Source organism: Thermobia domestica, chromosome 13 (genome assembly GCF_964235325.1).
Source record: "Thermobia domestica chromosome 13, izTheDome1.hap1.1, whole genome shotgun sequence".
Lineage (NCBI taxonomy): Eukaryota > Metazoa > Arthropoda > Insecta > Zygentoma > Lepismatidae > Thermobia > Thermobia domestica.
This window is the reverse complement of record NC_137466.1, coordinates 119,532,960-119,554,208: the sequence shown is the minus strand read 5'-3', so window position 1 is coordinate 119,554,208 and position 21,249 is coordinate 119,532,960. Positions and strand designations below refer to the sequence as shown.

The following is a 21,249-nucleotide window of genomic DNA, read 5'->3' as shown; positions in this document are numbered from 1 at the left end:
CAGGCACTTCCAGCAGGATTAGAATAATGAAATTTGGCATAATTGTAGACTTCCTGGACTAACCCACAGGAAAATTGCCAAAGTAAATATTACTAGCTTTTATGCATATATTGGGGGATGAAGTAATTCCCATGTTATTTAAATGGGTGTTTTCTTGTGATAAAAAAATCTTATCTTTTAGATAGTTGAAATACGAAAAGAAACTTGAAATTTGGTAGAATTGTAAGATTTAGAGTTCAAGGCCGTAGGCTGAGCAAACGAGGGTGTCTGTGGGCGGAGTTCCCAGCTAACCAAAGACTAGTCTATCCTATATAACGAAACTTTGTGAGACGTAAAACAAACAAACAAACGAAACTTTGTGAACACATTAACTTCCCTAACTGTGATTGGATTTCAATGATACTTTGGTGATACATTAAGTGCCTTAATGCTCCGGTCCAGTTCGACGATGCGTGTCGTTGGGTGCAAGGGGAGCTAACCCCCTTACCATATAGACGTGGCAATGATCATGGAGATAGAAAGATGAAGCAAACGCCACTCATAAGCTTTTACACAACTGAACATAAACAAAAACGTGCCTAATTGCTGCACGATGCATAGTTTTTGAGATCTAACATGAAACACAATACAAACATTCAATTCTTTCCGGGCTACAACTATCGTCACGCACGTGCTTTCTTCGCGTTTTTACTATGTCCTCACTTTTTTATTTACATAATATCAGTCATGATTTTTTCTGCAATAGTTTATTCACATACAGAATTACTTTGTGACATAAGCAGCAGTTTTTAGCACTTTGTCCTCCTCAGATATTACGTCCCAAAAGTGACATCAAAATCACAAACTTCTTCTTTCGGACTCCCATAAATCTACGGTGTCAGTAGTATCATAGCTGTGGATATTTTTGCAGACTCTTTACATGCAATAGTATTCAGCGCTAAACTTATGAACCCCCTTCGTTGTGCCATTTCAAAATACAACCCCTTCAAAAGTGTAATTTTCTGTAGTTTTTTTTGGTGATTTCATGTATTGGTTTGCAACTCTGCTTATTTATTTGAACGCAAAAGTTTATATTATCCGTGTACTTCAGTCCCTCCTGTAAACATCATGAGTTACTGTAATTTTCGTAAACGCTTGCAAATGAAAAAAATTGCACTCCACCGACAAGATAGATGGCCGCCATTAAGGATACTTGTACATACGACAATGTATATGATTTTATTGACCTTCTCATACACAAAATTCATTAAAGTCAAATTTTTATAATTTTCGGAGATGGTCGAGAAACCGCCTTTGGACTACTTCGTATGGATTGACCCTCTTGGCATTGCAGTATCGTTCCCTTTGGCTGAGTTTTATTTATTGAATCGTGTTTCCTTGTTCCGTTCCACATCTTTCATGGTTTCCCGGTGTGTGGGTGTTCATGAGCCCATGCACTTGGAAGCATATATTGTTCCACATCGTAGGTACTTGTGTCAGCCATCGGAAAAGAAATTGGAGAATAGACAAATATACAAAAGAAGGAGGTGTCATCCACCTGAAAAGAAAATGGAGTAGAAACATACAAACGAAAAAGGTGTTTGTGTGTGTGACAAAATTTTCGGACCGTACTGTATATGAAAATCAGGTATGGTCCAGTTTCTTCCCTAGTCAGATTTATGTTTGGATTTCTCGATTTTTGAAAGTCGGATCATCATAATTCATACACTGTTAAAAATGGTTTCTTAAATTCGAGAAAAAAATCCTCGTATTTGAGAACATCCGTTTCTTACCTGTGCACCGAGTAATACATTCTTAAAAGTGAGATTTCGATTTTCTTGAGAAATAATGACTCAAATGCGAGGAATTATGTCTCATTTCTGAGGGTGCAAATGCTTTCTCAAATTTGAGAAAAAATGTATTTTTTCTTAAAATTGAGAAAGTAACATTTCAGGAAATGAGACGTATAACATTTCAGGAAATGAGACGTATAACCCCATCTTTGAGAAACACATTTCTCAAAAATATTTGAGAAATATCTTCCTCAAAAGCGAGAAACGGTGCACAGAAGCGGGGTTCAGAAATACGAGAAGACGTAAAAGATATAAACAAAATATAAACATGCAAAAAAAATCAAACTATTAGTACACATAGAATTTATATTAAATAAACACCTATAGTTATAGATATTGTTTAAAACATAACACATTTAAATCTTCACTTCAACTCAAGAAAATTCCACGAATACCATGACGACTTGTACTTTAGGTGCGTTACTTATTCCTACTGCATCAGACAATTTAACATTTTCCTTTTTATCACTGTCCACTTTCTCAAGACTTTTCTTTTTCATCGATGTGGTTTACTTAAGATTCTCCAGTTTCTCCAACATTATACTAATTTCTTGATAATTCAGATTCAAGAATTATCCGTCTACTTCAGAATAACGGCAACACTTTCTGCTGGAGTGTAACGTCCTACGATTATGCTACGAAGCTCAGACGAGACGTTACGATGACAATGAGCGAAACTGGTGTAATGAAGAAATTGAGGGAATGCCGAGAAAACACACATAAGATGTTTACTCACACTGCCCACTTGACGGAAGTGGAATCAAACTAGGGACCCCATGCATCGGAGGCTAGTTCTATCACTGAGTCATCGCAGTCCAATATGCCTACTTCTCTACCATAAAAACAGTTGCCTACATGAGAAAACACCGTGTTTGTGGGCTTTTCCAGGATTCTCCGGTTTCCTCCTACAAGAAACGTATACAGGAATTTATTTTGGAGGGGTTCCAAGTTCAACACGAGGACAAATCGTATTAAAATATGTAAAATTGCCCCTAAAATAGATAAAAATTTACATAAAAGTAGCGATTTCGAGGAAGGTCTGGAGTTTCAGGACTCAGCTCCTACCTTCCACCCTCTTCCTTACGGCAGGGGCATGCGACAGTTTCTGCCCCTCATAAATGTGCTGAAACTCCACTGCTAAGAATTCAATTCAGATTGCAAACAAGGTCACAAACCCATGCAAAAACTGCCAAGAAACGTATGTCCACATTTTCATTACACCATTATTATCCATCTTTATCACTATCTCTCTTAGCATTGGAGCACAAGCGTGGGACGTTGGATTAAAACATAAATGAAATCTTTGAGTTTTACTTCCCACAGTTGTGTTGGGTAGGCTAAAGGAGATAATGATGATGAAAATGAAAAAGATAGTGGAATGAAGAAAGTGGGAAGAAATGGGAGAATTCCGAGAAAACCCATGCACACTGTGTTTATCCACCAGAAAGCCCACTTGCCGTGAGCTGAGAATCCTGGGATCAAAGCAAGGGCCACATCGCACCAGAGGTGAACGCTCTACTAATGAGCTACCGCAGCCTCTACGTTAAATTAAGAACAAATGCGAACAGTACTATGCCATAAATAAACTGCAAACGCGTATCGTTAAAACGTTTACTGGTGGTGAAAAAAAGGAGGTGCCAATCTATGCTCGGTGATCAGTACAAAGTACCTTTGCATTACAATTCCATAATAATAAATAGTACGTTGTTTTGTAACGCTGTTTCTAACTACACAGATGACTTATGTATTCTTTGTTTCCGTACATAAGCTGTTTTGCACATTATAACGAATGGTGAAGGGTGTAAAACATTGACATGCCTCCCCGTTCTATTGTAATATAGAAAACAACGTGCCCAACGGGGCTCTAACCGCCTTCACTTGTTATTGTTGCACTCGTTGTTATGTGAATTGAGTACTGAGCTTTGATACATAAAGGGGCCAACCTGATTGCTATAGCCTGTATAATCTGTTTGAGGGTGGTCAGTGTTCTACACCCCAACGAATGTACTACAGTAACTTTTAGTCTATGGTAGTATGTTTACAATTCACCCAAACTTACGTTCGAATGTTGATATGTATGCTGCTCCTCGCCACTGTCACATGACATGTATCCATACGCCACCTCAGCTGCATCACCTACTGCGTACTCATATCCATTCGCACTCTGCTACGGTTGAAATCCTTTATCTCATTTCCTGAATAGTAATTAAGCTCTAGCAATATTACTCCCTAGTAAAACATAGCAATATTATTTCGGTAAGATTTTTACCGTTATTTTTTAATCATCTATGATATTGCAAATCACGCACTATTCCATTCTCATTTTTAAGAAGTGAGAAAATCTCATAAATGAAAATTTGCCTTGAGCTCAGAAATGAAAACACATTTGGAAATAATGACACATTTTTCCTCAAATATGAGTAAACATTGCTTATTTTGTTTTGAACTAGCATTTTTCTCATTTCTGAGCAAGGAAATTTCTAAGAGTGTACTGATTAATGATTGTCTTGATTTAGTTTACAAAATATATCAAAATCAGTTGTAGCTCAGATAGCTCCTATGCAGCACAAAGTTTTTTTTTTTTTTTGGTGAAAAAACAGTATTCGTCGCGCAATAGATATTGTCATTCCGTGTTTACTCGCTTCAGCCTATGGCTCTCGACAATTAATAGAATATGTATTATAGCGGGAAGTCGACATAAACACTGATCAAGATATGCAGGACTGCATGGCCAAATTGATTAATTTAGTAGGATTAGATCCTCCAGCACTCGAAAAAAGAAATATCCAATCAGCTTGGGATGAGCCTATAATAAAGCATCATATAACTTCAATATTAAGATCTAGAGATAACTTCGAAATTAAAGCCAGGCTTTTTGCTGTCACATTCCCGAAAACGGAGTATGGCTTCAAGCCTTACCTTCACCTTTTTTGGGCTTACATCTATCTAACGAAAGTTTTCGAATAGCCACTGCTCTATGCTCAGGTGTAGATATCTGCAAAGCCACATCGTCGCTCTGCATGCAACGCCCGTGTAGATGATAAAGATTGCATGGCTTATCATGTAAAAACTGTGCTGGCAGGCTTTCACGACATACTACAGTAAATGATATTTTGAGAGCTCTTATGTCAGCAGGCATTCCATCAGTGAGAGAACCAAATGGATGTAGCCGCAATGACGGAAAGAGCCCTGACGAAATGACGTTAGTGCCATGGAAAGAAAGAAGAGCGCTTGTTTGGGATTTCACCTGTGCAGACACTTATACCAGAAACATCGACTCGAGGAGGAGTAGTTACAGCTCGAAGAGAGGCCGAGAAATGGAATAAATATACAGTATCAATCTATTGGACAAATATTTATTTGTTACAATAAAAATGGAATCAAGTGGTTAATGGGCCCAAGAGGGATTTAATTTTATCAATAAACTTGGCCAACGCATTTTGCTAAAATCGGGAGATACTCGAGCTAGAGCATTTCTCATACAACGCATTAATATAGACATTCAACGAGGAAATGTGTCAGCTAATTTGGGAACTTTTCAAACTGAAAAGGAATTAGAAGAGATCTTTCTTTTGTAGACAACAAACTTTTCGTCAAATAGCATTAATAATAACAAGAAGAAGAAGCAGAAGAATACGAAGAAGAAGAAAACTGTTAATAAATATGAATTTGAATGTTACAAATTTGAATGAAACAGTAAAGTAAAACAATATTTGATTATTAAATTAGAAATGTAAAATAATTAGGCCAAAAAAAAAATAGTGATAACTAATAAGGATTTGGCAAGCTATACTTGTATCGTAGGTATCAATTAATGTTTTTATAATGTTACAATAGACATTATTGTTTTGTCATATATCTAGTTCTTGAATTTAAAAATCAATACACAGTTAAGCATAACAATTAACTTGCTTAGTTACTTTAATATTTTTGAAGTATAAGGGCGAAATTCCACGTAAGAAACTCTAAGTTTAGACTAGTTACTGCCTTACGTAGACGAAGTATTTTAGTGATTATATACATACTAAGTACTTGCACTGATTACGTAATTTAAGTGTGCTTAATTTCGTATCAATCTTAACTTTGTAGTGCCTCTTACAAACTTGTGAAAGGTTGCGTGAGTAGATGTTATTATTGATAAATGACATATTTTGGGAGTATGTTTAGTACAAGGGGTCCAGAAGCACATAAAACACAAAATTTACAGGAGAAATGGATGATGCAAGTACTTCGACGTAGCATAACGTAACCAAATCTAACCTAACCTACCATAAACTAACTTGAGCTAACCTTAACTAACCTAAACTTACCTAATAGTAGAAATAAGCGAAATTCTATCGTTTTTTGAAAAACTATACGGGACCCCTACACTAATTTAACATAAACTAACCTAAACTAAACTAACGTAAGCTAGCCTAAACTAACCGAATGTGAACAGAAATTACCAAAATTGCAACATTTTTTAGAGAAAAGAGCTGGACCCCTTCTGCTAAACATAGGCCATATTTTGTTATATGAAGGAATATTTTCCTTCTCTATTGTCTAAGAAACCAGATTAAATGTAACAAGAGACATGATTTTTCTTCCGTGTGAAGACCTAAAGTATACCTACTCCATTGCACGAGGCACTTATAGCATAAGTTTTAGAGTATTGCGGTTATGCTATGAGTTACCTATAATTAACATGGTTTAGGGGCATATGTCGTAGTCATAGCAGCAACAAACTTTTGTTAGAAATCTAGTTAGACATCGATAATTCTTGCACCAATATTCATGAACATTCTGTTTCGAGTGAAATGAAAAGCATTGATTGGCTTGTGTATAGCCCGCTCCCCCTGTTGTTTATCACCATAACTGGAAGTCACTACTATTACTACTACTATTACTACTACTACTACTACTACTACTACTACTACTACTACTTATATCGAGAACAGAACCCAACCAACCCCTGCGGGGCTTCTAACCCGTTCCTACTACTAGTACTATTACTACTATTGCTACTAACTACCACTACTACTATTGATACTACTACTGCTGCTACTACTACTACAGCTACTACTACTACTACTACTACTACTACTACTACTACTACTACTACTACTACTACTACCACCACTTATACTAAAGCTTCCTTACCACAAGATTTACATCTTAAATCTTTATAATATATGATTCCGATTCATTATGAACTAATATGAATCGTTAGAATCACTATGATTCGTTAAAAATCACTGGGGGGAGCGGGTTATACTCACTCCCATTGATTTTTTGGAGAATGATTTTAATGCGTGTAACTTATGTTTATTCGTGTCTGTGGAAATGTTCCAAGTACCTATATCATGACTAGGCATTGCTAAATATGAAGTGAGTATACACTTTATTTTTATGTTGTACTATTACAAATGGGCGAATAATAGAAGTCATGTAAACGACTCACTTCAGTGTTCTAATTACAGTGGAGTCATGGTAATTCGAACACGTTTAATCCGAACAGGTCCGGGAGGAAATTTCATCCAACATTTTTCCAGCACAGTACATATATTGTAGTCAGAAACGTGTTTTGAAATACTATATTCTATGTATTATAACACAATATACTCGTTCGCTCGCTTCAAATCGCGATTATAGTGTTATTCCGCCTAATCCGAACAGTGTTCGGTCCCAATTAGTTCGGATTAGCGGGACTCCACTGTATAATTTTAATGTTCAGGTCAGATCCAAGATTGGATACAGACCTCCCCGGAGTCTAATGTCGCAATTGCTTATTTGAATGGCAAGATGAAAGTTATGTTTATTTAATAATAGTGAGTAATGAAATATGTACGACGTCGAAAATGTCCCACACATAACAAATTCATTACTAATTGGATTAGATATCTATCATTTTAAACATAATATATCGTAAAATAAGTAAGAAAAAGACAAATGAGGCAAGCCTATTGGGAAACAAGGAGAGACACCAACGAACTTAAAATCAACTGGAGTCTGAACTTCGATGCAAAATTACTAAATTTTTAAAAGAATAAAATGGCAACATAGCCTATATGTATCTATTTATGTTAGAATGAACCTATATATTAATCGTTTGTTATTATTTCCTAATTTTATATCAAAAATACTATATACTGTGAAATTAGGAACACTTACCCTAGATTAACACCTGGTGGAATCACTTGCTATCCTCTTACTCTATAGACGGTTAAGTAAGAAGGGACATATAACCGATTGTTCTAAACGTAAATTACCATTAGTGTCTCAGACAGTGGCGGAGTTTGGGGGTGGCCAATGGGGTAACCGCCCCAGGCCCCGCGGGTACAGGGGCCCCGCGTTCTGAGCATGGTTCGTACAAGAAGTAGACACAAAAGCATATCGCGTTTTTTACTAGTCCAGTGGTCCCGTGATGTGATTATTGGCGCTAGGCCCTCTTATGCACCTGACGGTGCCTAAGGTCGCAGTACCACTTTCACTCTTTGTGTACTCATGCTCCTCTTTCGAAGAATATCTTATGTTAACACTGGGTGATATAGATATACGAGGGCTGCTTTATATATCTTACTTGTCAATATTTAACTGTAATAGATCTTGACGAATCTTACACAAACCGATAATGACTTAGGAAAAATAATTGTTCAAATCAGTCAAGGTATTTTGCTCGCACCACGGCTGTCCATTCTGAGAAATTCCAGGCTCTTGTTGTAACTCGCTCGGGTTAATGACGCTCCACCCATAAATCAGATTTCAAAGTACGTACCTTCGCTAAGCATGAATGAAAACGATGTTCAATTGTTCAACGTGAGTTTCTTGGACTTACAACTCTTCACACAAAACTTACTAAGTAGTTTTGTCAATAAAAACATGTTTATAAATATTATTAATTCTCCAAAATAATTTGTTTTTAAACATTTAAATTTCTACCCTTATTCAATAAAAGAAAAAAGCATGTGCGTTGTTAGTCTTTTTCTTTTTTTTACCTTGAACTGTGATCTACTATTAATTATAAATTTTATTTCAAACTTTTCTTAACTTTAAAGAGAATGCGTTGATGGATTTAGCACTTAAACTTTGTTTTCTGTGCTTCTAGTACTTAAGAATTTGAGGTATTACATTCGGGGAGAGGAAAATTTAAAAAAATGTTAACAATTGTCATAAAAATGTGAAGTTTTCCAAATTTCGGAAAACGTTAGAGCACATGCACAACCAGAAGATGTAAACTAATTTTGTTTCTTTTTCTTTTCCTTTTTCTTTTTCTTTCTTTTTTTTTACTTCTCAGTCTCTCCAATTCGCAACTTTTCCGAGGTATTACGACTTAAAAACAATATGACTGTTTTCGGCCCACCTTACTTCACATATATCTTTTCCAGCAGCTTTCATATTACTACACTACGTACTGAACTGTCTTCAAAGAAAGTGATTAACTTAGTTGAAATTATAACTTGAGGGGTGTGATGGAGAAAGTTGATAACACATAGGAACCAAACTGTTCGATAAAAAAAACTATTTGAGTTATAAAGTGTGCAAAATCGCCTGTTTCGACCACTTGATCGAACTTACCTTTTAAAGTAAACTTTCTTCATTAACTTTCCTGTGCTTAAATTATAAATAATTATTAATATGATTAAATTAGTTTGAGAAAGGCACATAAGGTGTTTGCAAAATTGCAATGAGGGTTATCACGCTTTTCTATCACACCCCTCATTTATAAAACAGTGTAATTTGATCTGAATGATACACAGAGCAAATTAACATGTGAACTGTGATAAAAGGAACATCTGACAATTGCGACCCATGCGAAAATTTCGATTATGTGAAAACCCGAGACAGTTGCGATTACTTCTTTTGTTTAGGTTTACTTAAACATATGAGTATAAGACCATTGCAACCAAATTGTTAATCATCTTATACATCTGCATCAAATTGAGGGTTAATACTTGATATTGGAGGTAAGAAGTAGCCGAAAAATGTGAAGTAAGAAAATTACTCCCGTAAAAGTTTATGACTAACTGATATTTAGCTAAGATTACGATAACACAATATTTATTGTCTTTTGCTTACGATACTGAATGAGTACATCTTGATGAAGATGCCAATCGGTGGTCAATAGGATCGTCATAGCTCAAGTAAGCAATATATGAAGCGCTTAGAGGATAAAGGTGTTATGTTACATTTTTGTGAAACGTTGCATTCTGGCGATTCATGCACGTCTTATATGTTAGTCATGCTACATAACATATCATTGGCTGCAGGGAAGCAAACTGGTTCACACTGGTTTTTCATGAATCTAGTAAATTGGACCACGAGAAACATGAATCTGAAGGAATTTTGACGATTCGAATTTCGGAACTCGAGATATTCGAATTTGAAGTCACCAGGGAAGCAAACTGGTTCACACTGGTTTATCATGAATCTAGTAAATTTGACCACGAGAAACATGAATCTGAAGGAATTTTGACGATTCGAATTTCGGAACTCGAGATATTCGAATTTGAAGTCACCAGGGTAGCAAACTGGTTTACACTGTTTTTTTTATTTGTTTTTTCTTCTTGATTATCGTAAATTACACTACGATGAATATTGATTCCAATACTCTCTGTCGATAAGACTTTTGAAGTTGAATACTTGCAAATTTGAAATTTAATATGACATAATGGAGATGATTTTCAGCATAATATTTGAAAGAAGTTCTTTTCCTGTTTCTGATTCATAAAAGGTTTCACTGTTCGTATGCAGAGTAACTGGAAATTCGATGTATTAATTAGAGGGTGTATTCTACAACTAATTTGGAACATTTTTGCCTACATGGACCGAGGGTCGCAAGTGAATTAATTTTGAGGGGTTTTTTTTAACATTTGGGGATCTTTTTTTTTTCAATTTTCGGAGCTATAACTAGAGGCTGCTAGTTGTGAACAAAGTGCCTCTTTATGTCTTTTTAAATTGACACATTTTGAGTAGTCGTCGACTGAAATTATACTGTGAACAAACAACATATCTGAAAGTACCGTAAGTCCTCGGGAGGCTCAAAGTTATTATTATTATTATTGCTATTGTTGTTGTTGTTGTATATCACTACCAGAGTACTGTATTATTGCTTTTGATTTAGATTTTTTGAACAACTACAGGCATTCTAGGATTAGCAATTTGTGACTCAATCGTGTATTTATTCTACTTTCGGGCATGTTGTTTGTTTAGGGTATGGGTATTAACTTTCGTTGAGTCAACAGTTTTTAATGCAAGACATTCAGTCACTTTGTAAACTAATGATAATTTTGCGGTTCTTGATAGGTTGCTTCACATGTTCCTACATATAGATTTAAAAATTACGAATGGCACTTGTTTAAATGCTCATACATCCTCTCTGTATTCTAAATTTATGCATTTTAATTAGATGAATGGTATGCAGGTACAACATAGATATAATATACAGAATAACAAATTACACTATATAGGCTAGGTTTAATGTATAGTAAGTACCAGTCTCAAAATGTTTACAACTCAAGAAAATGAGGATTCAAATCTTCTCGAATCTTGATTAGAGGTTCAATATGTGCGTCAAGAACCCAAATTCTTAAGGGCTCATGTTCATTGTTAACATCAAGTGTATATCGGTTCCCGCACCTCAATAATTCTTCTACTTTTTCTTGAATAGTTTGACATTGATCAATTGCTGGTAATCCTGTTCTTCTACTCGGACTATAACAGTGTATTGATCTGCAAAGTGCTCTTGCCAGAATAGCCATATGGATATTTGCTCCCCAGCCTTCTCGAGCTATACCTCCTTCATTCATATTTTCGTTAGTAACTACCTCAGAGCTATGATATATATATAGTTTAGGAGATCTCCTTCGTTGTCAATAAAGAATTGGACGCGTTGAAGTTCATCTTGAGGATCTGCTCGAGGAGTGAGTATCCAGTTTCGATTTTCCCACATATATTTGACGGTGTAGAGTCGTAAAAAATAGGCGTAAAACTCATGACCAAAGAGAGCAAAGCTAATTGCGTTGAACAAACAGTTACCCAAACCATTTATATGTGGAATTGTGAAATCACTAAGTAAGAAAGCCAACTGAGGGTGTCGCTGCATATGATGTGTATCTCTTGAGGGATGATTTGGTGGAATTTGCCAGCCGCAGATCTGTTCTTGATGTTGAACAGTTTGGAAAACTTCACTAACCCAATGAAGAGTTGGGAGAAAAGCATTGAGATCTTCAGCTGCGTGATGAAAGCGTATCCATGTGAGAGCATCACGAGATCGGGTGTTCAGCTCTTCCAGAAACTGACCCAATGGCTGGGAAGATGAATGTTGATCTGGCTTGGCTAGTGTTTCAGAGAATGTCACCTCCTTACGTTGTACTTGCGTTCCTAGTGACTCTAAATGAGCTTCAGAAAGATCCATCTCAAGTAAGGAAGGGTTGTGTCGACGAGGCTCCTCGACCAAATAGACATCAAGTTCTTCTTCTACATCTTTAGGGTGTTCATATCGCACTCCACCAATGCCAGGGTAAACGTTCCGAATGTCGATTAAGAACTGTTGAAACATTCGCCGCCAATCTTTTAATATATAGCCTTTATGATTGTATTTGAAAGGCCTGAGAATATTCTGGAAGTACACAAATTGATCGCAATACGTGGATGCGAATTCGATGAGCTCTCCTTCTTTATTTCTGTATACGCGGACACATTTGATATGAGGTCTCATTTTCCCCCACATATTTTTGCAGTGATTTGTTGTTACTTTTACAAGGTCGGACTTATATGAATCCCCTTTCCTCGTGATTTTTACATTAAGTTTTGTAAAGCACTGTGAATGATTTACTCTTTTGTGGTTAACATTGCAATTTTTGGATATATTATTATATCCAGACCAATGATCTGTTGTCACTGTTGATCCTTCTTCAATATTATCACGGATTATTTACTCCAGGATTTCTGCATTTCTCGTTTCTGTAATTTCCACGAAGCAGTATCCAGTGTCTTTTTCAACAGCACCAACGGCCCACAGAGAATCTCCTCTCAGTTTCCGGCCTTGATGATTTTTACGAGTATACAGATGACATTCATCCATCTCGATTTCTCCGGTGAGTTTTCGCCGCTTACCGACAGCATAATGACATATTTCTCGGAACACTTTTGTCCACTCTGAAATAACACGTGGGGTAACGTTAGTTCTTTCAAAAGCATCCATTCGTCGTGATTCGTCTCCTTGTAGCCAAATGTAAATGAGATGAAGGATCTCCGTAAATTTCAAATGGGTGTTCTCAAAAACTGTGTTGTGAAGAGAGGAGTATCGCTGTCCACATGGTGGTTTGCACTTTCGCTTGAGACGCTTACATTCTGAACAATTTCGTGATCTGCATCCTTGGTTCGAGCAGCGAAAGCCCCAACCCAATTTCAGATCTTTCTGATTTATGACCCGTAAGTGACTGTGGCACACAAAGCAGGTGAACTCCTCCCTGTACTCATCTTCTGGACGATGAACTAACTGGTATTTCTGCAGACATTTAATTGCGAACTCTTCAGAATTGAATATGCTAAGAAAGTTGTCCTTTGTCAAGTTTACCAGTTCGGGCCATATGTCCTCGTCGTTCTTTTCTGTTGTAATCATTGGCTTTCGCCACTGCTTCATCTGTTCTTTTTTGTTTAACATAGTATGAGTTTGTTGAAAAACCAAACTGCTGCCTGAAATCAATCACCAAAAATTGGCATGCACTCTCAAGAACAGGAACAGAGACAAGATTTAAACAACAGAAATTATATACTACCAGGATACTGTAAATATAACAGTTTGTTTTAAAGTAGTTCACATAAACTTCATAATTCATGCAATTTGTATTTAAATATTAATTTCCAGGAAATAACTAATTATTACAAAATAACCTGTAAGTTAGTTACAAATTACATCAAACATGAAGCTGAAACTTTATGTACCGGAAACATTATTTCTTTTCTGCTATCTATACGGCATCATATATAAAATGCTCCTATAGTTAATATTTTCCACTAGTTTCTTGAACTCCACATAACATAAGAGTAAAACAAATTATTTTCATATACAGTGAAATTTGTATTAATCAAAACTTAAATAAGGCGAAAATTTATCTATATCGGAAACCTTTTAAAGTCCCAATGGTTAATTTTATTTCTTCCCAAATTTGTGCAAAACGGAAATCTGACCCAAACGTAAGAAAATGTTGAATCCAATACATTCAGTTTCATACAAGTTTTACTGTAATAATAATAATAATAATAATAATAATAATAAGAAGAAGAAGAAGAAGAAGAAGAAGAAGAAGTAGAAGGAGGAGGAGGAGGAGGAGGAGGAAGAGAACTTTTACTCCAATATATCCAAAGCAGATGAACATGATTACTTCTGATTGATCGTCACTCGTTTTATTCACTTGTAAATATTTCGATCTTTTTAAGTATATTATGCTTAGGTAGTGCCATTTCCTATTTTCTACGTTTCTACTTATGTTGCTTCAGCGTGCCGCTCAGTCAATAAAATATAAAGGAGTACTTTAAATATAGTAGGCTACGTGCCAAAAACTAAAAAGTAGAATATTCGATAAACAAGAGTTATTTGTTATATACACTACTATTTATCAATAAATCAAACAAACTATTACGATTCGGAAAGTCCTAATTACTACATACGAAAGGAAAAGGGAAACAAATTTTCATGTATCGGAGTCCACAGAAAGGTTCATATCAAAATTATGCAGGAAACCGTCGCAACGGCATCCATATTTCAAAATCAAGTATCTTCAGTTTCAAAAGTGTGATCGTCAAATTTATTTCGAATCAATGTTCCTCACAGTTTAATTTACGATAATTGTCAATAACCGGTGTGAATCAGCTTGCTTCGCTTGTGACTTCAAATTCGAATATTTCCAGTTGCGAAATTCGAAACGTCAAAATTCCTTCAAATTCATGTATCTCGTGGTCTAATTTACTCGAATCATGAAAAAACAGTGTGAACCAGTTTACTTCCCTCGTGACTTCAAATTCGAATATCTCGAGTTCCGAAATTCGAATCGTCAAAATTCCTTCAGATTCATGTTTCTCGTGGTCCAATTTACTAGATTCATGAAAAACCAGTGTGAACCAGTTTGCTTCCCTGGTGACTTCAAATTCGAATATCTCGAGTTCCGAAATTCGAATCGTCAAAATTCCTTCAGATTCATGTTTCTCGTGGTCCAATTTACTAGATTCATGAAAAACCAGTGTGAACCAGTTTGCTTCCCTGCAGCCCATATCATTTAGTGAGTTCTCGTCTCAATGCAGATATTTTGGAACGATGAAGGCGGTATGTTAACGGACAATTTTCTTGACATATTCAATTGGTCGCATACCATCTCTAAGCGCTTCATATATAAGTTTAACAATTCATACGGACTTAATCCTGCTTATTAACGTGATCCAAAGCTCTCAGACATTTTCTAAAATTACACAGCCCCACACAAAAAGTAGAAGTTCTGTGCACCGGACCAAAGATTATGGATTCGGTGTATTTTGTTACACAGAATTCCAATTTCAAAACCCCAGGAAGATTTATCGTGTCGTTTTTTTTTCTTTTTGTTATGAGCGAAAAACGTAAGCGATTTTAGATAGGGAGGAAATACTTAATACAGCTATACAAAAAATCGGAAGTTCTGTGCAGCGGGTGACACAGTATCGATTCATTTTTTTTTTTTTTTTTTTTTTACACAGAATCCAAATTTTAGAAACGCTAGGACGATTGACCGTGTCAATTTAGTCTTATGGGCGAAAAACGTGTGTCCCCCTATCCAAAATCGCTCTCAAGTTTTTCACTCATAAGAAAAAAAAGGAAAAGAAAGAAAAAAAAAGACATGGTCAATCGTCCTGGGGTTTTGAAGTTCGGATTCTTTGTAACAAAATACACCGAATTCATAACCTGGGGTCCGGTGTATAGAACTTCTACTTTTTGTGTGTGTGGCTGCGTAACTTTAGGAAATGTCTGAGAGCTTTGGATCACGTTAATAAGCTGCATTAATGCAGAATCTCCTGTGAAACTAACGACACATGATGCCGTAGTGATCAACAATGCTGATTTTAAACACACAAAATAGTTGCATTAGGTTCGAATTCTGGTTATTTTGACAGTCTCAAGCTTGGAAAAGTGTTAGAAATCGATATTTAATCCTTAATGCTAGAATATCTAAATAATAATAATAATAATAATAATAATAATAATAATAATAATAATAATAATAATAATAATAATAATAATAATAATAATAATAATAATAATAATAATAGAATTATTTTGACATTTTCAATTGATTGCAATTGTCGCGACGACGTGGTTAGTTAATTGATATGTGCCTTACTTTCTGATTTGATTTCCAGATTCCAGAGGGTTTATTGGAATAAAATGTCCTGGATCAGAAATCCTCTACCTCTACAGGAAATTCTGTATGGCGTTATACGTCAAACACTCGTGACCAAATGTCCGAAGACAGCAAAAGAAGTGTCTAACTTTTATAAGGGAAGACAAGCTATTCGTGATTATTATGCTTTGCTGCCTACAACTGTATTTTTGAAACTAGCAGAGGTTATCTTGGGGAATGGTGAATCTGATAGTTATGCAGAATGTTCCGAGGTTTACTCAAGACATTTGTATTTACTGGAAATATTTCTTCAGAATCGTGTTCGTAGCGTTGACCTGTATTTTCGAATTTTCGGAAAATCTTGTTTCTGTACAAGAACACTGGAATTATTGAAGGAAAACTGCAGTAGTTTAGCTACTATCAATATGACAGATTTTGAACGACAAGATCATTTTTCACGAGAAATTGGAAGATATATGAAGAAAGTGCTACCGTCAGCTGTAAATCTGGTTTGCTTAAGTTTAAAGAACTGTTGCACAGATAAAATTCTCGCTATTATAGGAAGAGAGTGTTACAATCTCATGGAGCTGTATGTTTCATACAAAAATATTACAGATATAGGTCTGAATTATTTAACACAAAACATCATAGAAATAGAAGATGCGAATGAAATCTATGGTGATAACTATAGCGAATGGGAGAGTACGTTCTGGAAACTTCCAAATATATTTCTACCAGCCTGCGAACTTGTTTCCAAACGAGATCCGATGATTCAAGAATTTAAAATTAAGCGATATTCAAGAACTAAGAATCATATATGTTCTACGTTACGCAAATTTACAATACATGTGGAGCGTCTTTCCGTTGAAACTATGCTAGTATTACTGGAATTGTTGGAGAACCTAGAGGAATTGAATACTGGTTTGAAACCCCTATTTTCATATTTATTGAACAAAGATTGGCGCCCTCAGGAAGACGAAAGTCAAGTATTAAAGTTAAAAAAATTAAGACTAAGTTTCGTGACCACTGACATGTTTAGTTTGATTAAAAAACTTTGTCCAAAACTGGTGGACTTAGAAATAGATAGTGGGTTTGATCGTCTGGATGTTAATACTATTCCACCTCTGGAGTCATTGAGTATCCATACTAGATTGATTAATGATAATTTTGTGGAGATTAATGTCGATAAAGTACTCCAATATCTCACCAAAAACGGAGAAAATCTCAAAAATTTAAGTCTATCCTTGCAGCACAGACCTCAAGAAGAGTTGGATGTTGTATCTCCTATGCTGAACTCTTGTCCAAATTTAAATTCATTCAAGATTTGGAGCTTAAGGAGCGTTATTCAAATAAACGATTCATCTAAGCAAAACACCTTTCTAACAACTGTCGAATTACGTACAGACATTTCTGAAGATAGTCTCATTAATCTTCTACACAGAGTACCCAATATTGAGGAACTTAACATCAACACTTTGCTGAATAAATCTGAAAACTTTATTCAGAAAATTTGTAACATACCTCCACGACCGCACTGGAAGTTATTTTTTGTATATTCTTGTAATATTCTAGAAACCGAAGATGAGTTACTTCTTTTTCTTGCACATTTTCAACAAATCAAAATTTTGTACCGTCTTCCACAACAATTGAAGGGATTTAATTTAGAAAGTGCCAAACACCAAAGAAAATATCGTTGTCTTTTTATGTAATGTTTCAGGGAAATATTAATTACAGTTAATGTTTCACCTTGTTTCGTGAAACAAAATTCTAAGATGTAATCAATACGTATATATATATATATATATATATATATATATATATATATATATATATATATATATATATATATATATATATATATATATATATAATAAATTTATGAATCTAAGATAATAAAAGGTAATGAATTTTAATAACAGCATTATCAATATGTATATTATTTGTGCGCATAGTAGAAGTCAGTAAAATAAACTTTTCGATTCTAAATAGGAATGTGCCCGACAGGAAATATGTCTAAAATTTCGCGCCGTGTCGTTTCGTCAAATTAGAATAGATTCGAATCAATTCATCTATGTGGAATTGGAGACGAAATAAATGTCTCTGGAAACACGAGACAAGACGAGGCTGTCGTGAAATATCGCGTCTTGTCTCGAATATCTCAAAAAGAACTTTAGTCTATTTTGTTAAAGTTATTGTGAAAGAAGTATTCACTCAAAAAGATAGAGGAGAGAGAGAGAGTAAGTTCTAACTTGGAATTAGTAGCAGCGTTTATTAATTTACAAGTAAAATATTCATAGCCATGATTTAAAAAAAAATCATCATTTGCTGTTGATTTTTATCTAAACTGGCCTTTAATTCCTATTTCAATAATATTTATTGCGTTTCTACTTTGGCCAGTGAATTCATTCTGAACTTTGATTGTGCATTAACTTAGATACCAGAAACCAGCATATCGCAATATTTCATTCGCTTGTGAAGTACGTCTACCACCATTCTAAGTTTGATCACAAGCAGATGGGTTCGGACGATATTTTTTTTTTTTTTTTTTTTTTTTTTTTTGCTTTTCGAAAATCTTCGAAACTCAACGTTTGACCGTCCAGAACTCACAAACCAAAAGCCTGCACAAACAATATTTCTGACTCAAACATAGGAAATCGAAGTCTATCACCGTACCAACCTGATCCCGATTGGATGAGATTTGTTGAAGTTGTAGTATATAACTTAAAGGTGTAGTGTCCTTGATTTTCAGCGAGAAATCAGACGAAAAGCGCAAAATGTAAGGAACGAATAAACTTAGTAGTTATTTGTTTTAAAACGAAGCGTCATTAATTGCTAGTAGAAATGTCCGTTCTTCACAAGGAAATAATAGGTTTATGGAAAGTTTCCAATCCCCTTCTCCCATTTAGATGAACATTTCAATGAATGCGTAATAACTAACTTACTCTATTGTGTATGAAATCCGGAGTTCAAGGCTGCTTCACAATAGCTTTCCATTGACTTCTGTACTTACCCAACTGGATCCAGTTTCTACTTTGTATTCCTATTTCTGCAAGATCTATCTTAATATTGTCCTCCCATCTACGACTAGATCTTCCTAATGGTCGTTGCGAATTGCATTTCACGTTCAAACTTTGAAAGCGGTCATACTTCATTCCATTCTGGCCTCATGACCTGCCCACCTGAGCCTCCTCGACGTGATAACCCCAATAATGTTTGGTAAAAGATGTAAATGATGTAGATACTCGTTATGAAGTTTTCACCATTCCCATTCCCCTTCCTCTTGGATCTGAATATTCGTCTTAGGATTTTATTCTCAAATACATTCAGTCTGCGTTCTTCCTCCAGAGTAAGCGATCACGTTTCGCAACCATACAGCAGAAGATGCATGATTACCATTTTATATATTTGAAGCTTCAGAACTACTCGACATAGTTCGCGACGACAAAAGATTTTGAACCGAACAATAACACGAATTTCCCGCTTTCAGTTGATATTTATCTTCTTCCTGGATATGGTTTTGGTCTGTTAACACCTACATGTTTAAAAACATCAACATTGTCGAAAACAATATTTGATTACAATCCCGGCGGAATTCTATGTATTTAGTTTTCTTTGGATTTACTTCCAAACCCGTGTCCCTATTATATTTACATCATCAGCATACGCCATAACCTGGTGAATACCATTCAGCTGTACTCCCTGGTTTCTGTCTGATTTTCTTTATGGCGTACTCCAGAACAAAACTGAATAATAATGGTGACAACGCATCTCTTTGTTTCAAGTCATTCTCGACATGAAAGCTCGTGGACAGAAATTTTTCCTACTCGGACGATATGATTAATTAATCTAACTATAGCACGGCCAACAAGAGATGGTCTCTGACGTTTCTTACCACATGCGGTGGGACATTGCAGCCTCTACTTTGATACCAGTGTTACCAACCACGATCACTCTGTCTTATACCATTAATTAAATTGCCACTACAGTTGCACCGACAAAAACCTTGACACGCGAGTAGTGGCAATGTCACTGCGAGCTGTCAGAGACGTTCTCTTACTGGACGCACTATAACTTTTGCGGTGTTCCCAATTCTGTAAGAATGTTGAACAGTATTGTCCACCTAACCGAGTCGTAGGGCTTTCTAGAATCAATATAATTGATAAAGCGGAGTACTGTATTCCAATTTCTTTTCGAGATTTGTCGAATGGTAAATATTTGATCGATACTTGATCAATTTCGCCTAAATCCGAACTCATAATCTCCAATAATTTCATCGCTGTTAATTAGGTAAATGGAGTATGTCAAACAATATCATCTACCAATATTTGCATGTTTCAAAATTTCATCGAATTTTATCTGTTAGGTTAAAAGTTATAAATATAAATGGTCCACCCTGTATAACTAAAAGAAGTTCCAAAGAATTATAATCAATTTTGTATTGTTATATCTTTTGTAATATAATGATCTGTTAATACAAATTACATAGCAATATACGTTAGATAACATCGTACGTTGTATATAAGCTACTAACTGTCAGCAACAGTTCCTCATATCTAGGTGTATATAAGGGGCATTGCACACACATCGACGAAACTATCGGTTGCTAAATGTTACATTTAGCACTAGACTTCTATAAATTAATATATTATAATGGGTTACATCAGGATTGCCAGGCAAAAAAATGAAATGAAATGAAATCTTTGAGTTTTACGTCCCACGGTTATGCCGGTTAGGCTAAAGGAGACGGTGATGATGAGAGATGAGTGAAATGGTGGAATGAAGAAAGTGGGAGGAAACGGGAGAACCCCGAGAAAACCCACGAGCACGGTGTTTGTCCACCACAAAGTTCACTTGGCAGGGGCTGGGATCGAACCCGGGACCCCAAGCACCAGAGGTGAACGCTCTACCACTGAGCCACCGCGCCCCCCAGGATTGCCAGGCAATCTTATCTTAAATGAAATGAAATGAAATCTCTGCTTTACGTCCTACGGTTATGCCGGCTAGGTTAAAAGAGAAGGTGATGATGAGAAATGAATGAATTGGTGAAATGAATGAAGTGGGAGGAAACG

The 21,249-nt window shown here is 35.7% G+C and overlaps 2 protein-coding genes across 4 annotated transcripts in view; one reads left to right on the top strand and one right to left on the bottom strand.

Moving 5' to 3' along the window:
- LOC145668452 (glycine receptor subunit alpha-2-like) overlaps window positions 1-21,249 on the bottom strand; it is a 985,563-nt gene that overhangs the window by 138,479 nt on the left and 825,835 nt on the right. The gene's annotated exons all lie outside the window — the stretch shown is intronic.
- On the top strand, window positions 5,463-17,963 carry LOC145668450 (uncharacterized). Of its 3 annotated transcripts, none has more exons than XM_081736328.1 (2): window positions 5,463-5,632; window positions 16,200-17,963. In XM_081736328.1, exon 2 carries the CDS (start codon window positions 16,225-16,227, stop codon window positions 17,887-17,889), a length of 1,665 nt encoding a protein of 554 aa, XP_081592454.1. In that variant the 5' UTR covers window positions 5,463-5,632; window positions 16,200-16,224; the 3' UTR covers window positions 17,890-17,963. The 3 variants fall into 3 exon arrangements, with proteins under 3 accessions (XP_081592454.1, XP_081592456.1, XP_081592455.1); XM_081736330.1 differs by having other exon boundaries at window positions 5,463-5,636; XM_081736329.1 differs by lacking the exon at window positions 5,463-5,632 and adding an exon at window positions 5,718-5,787.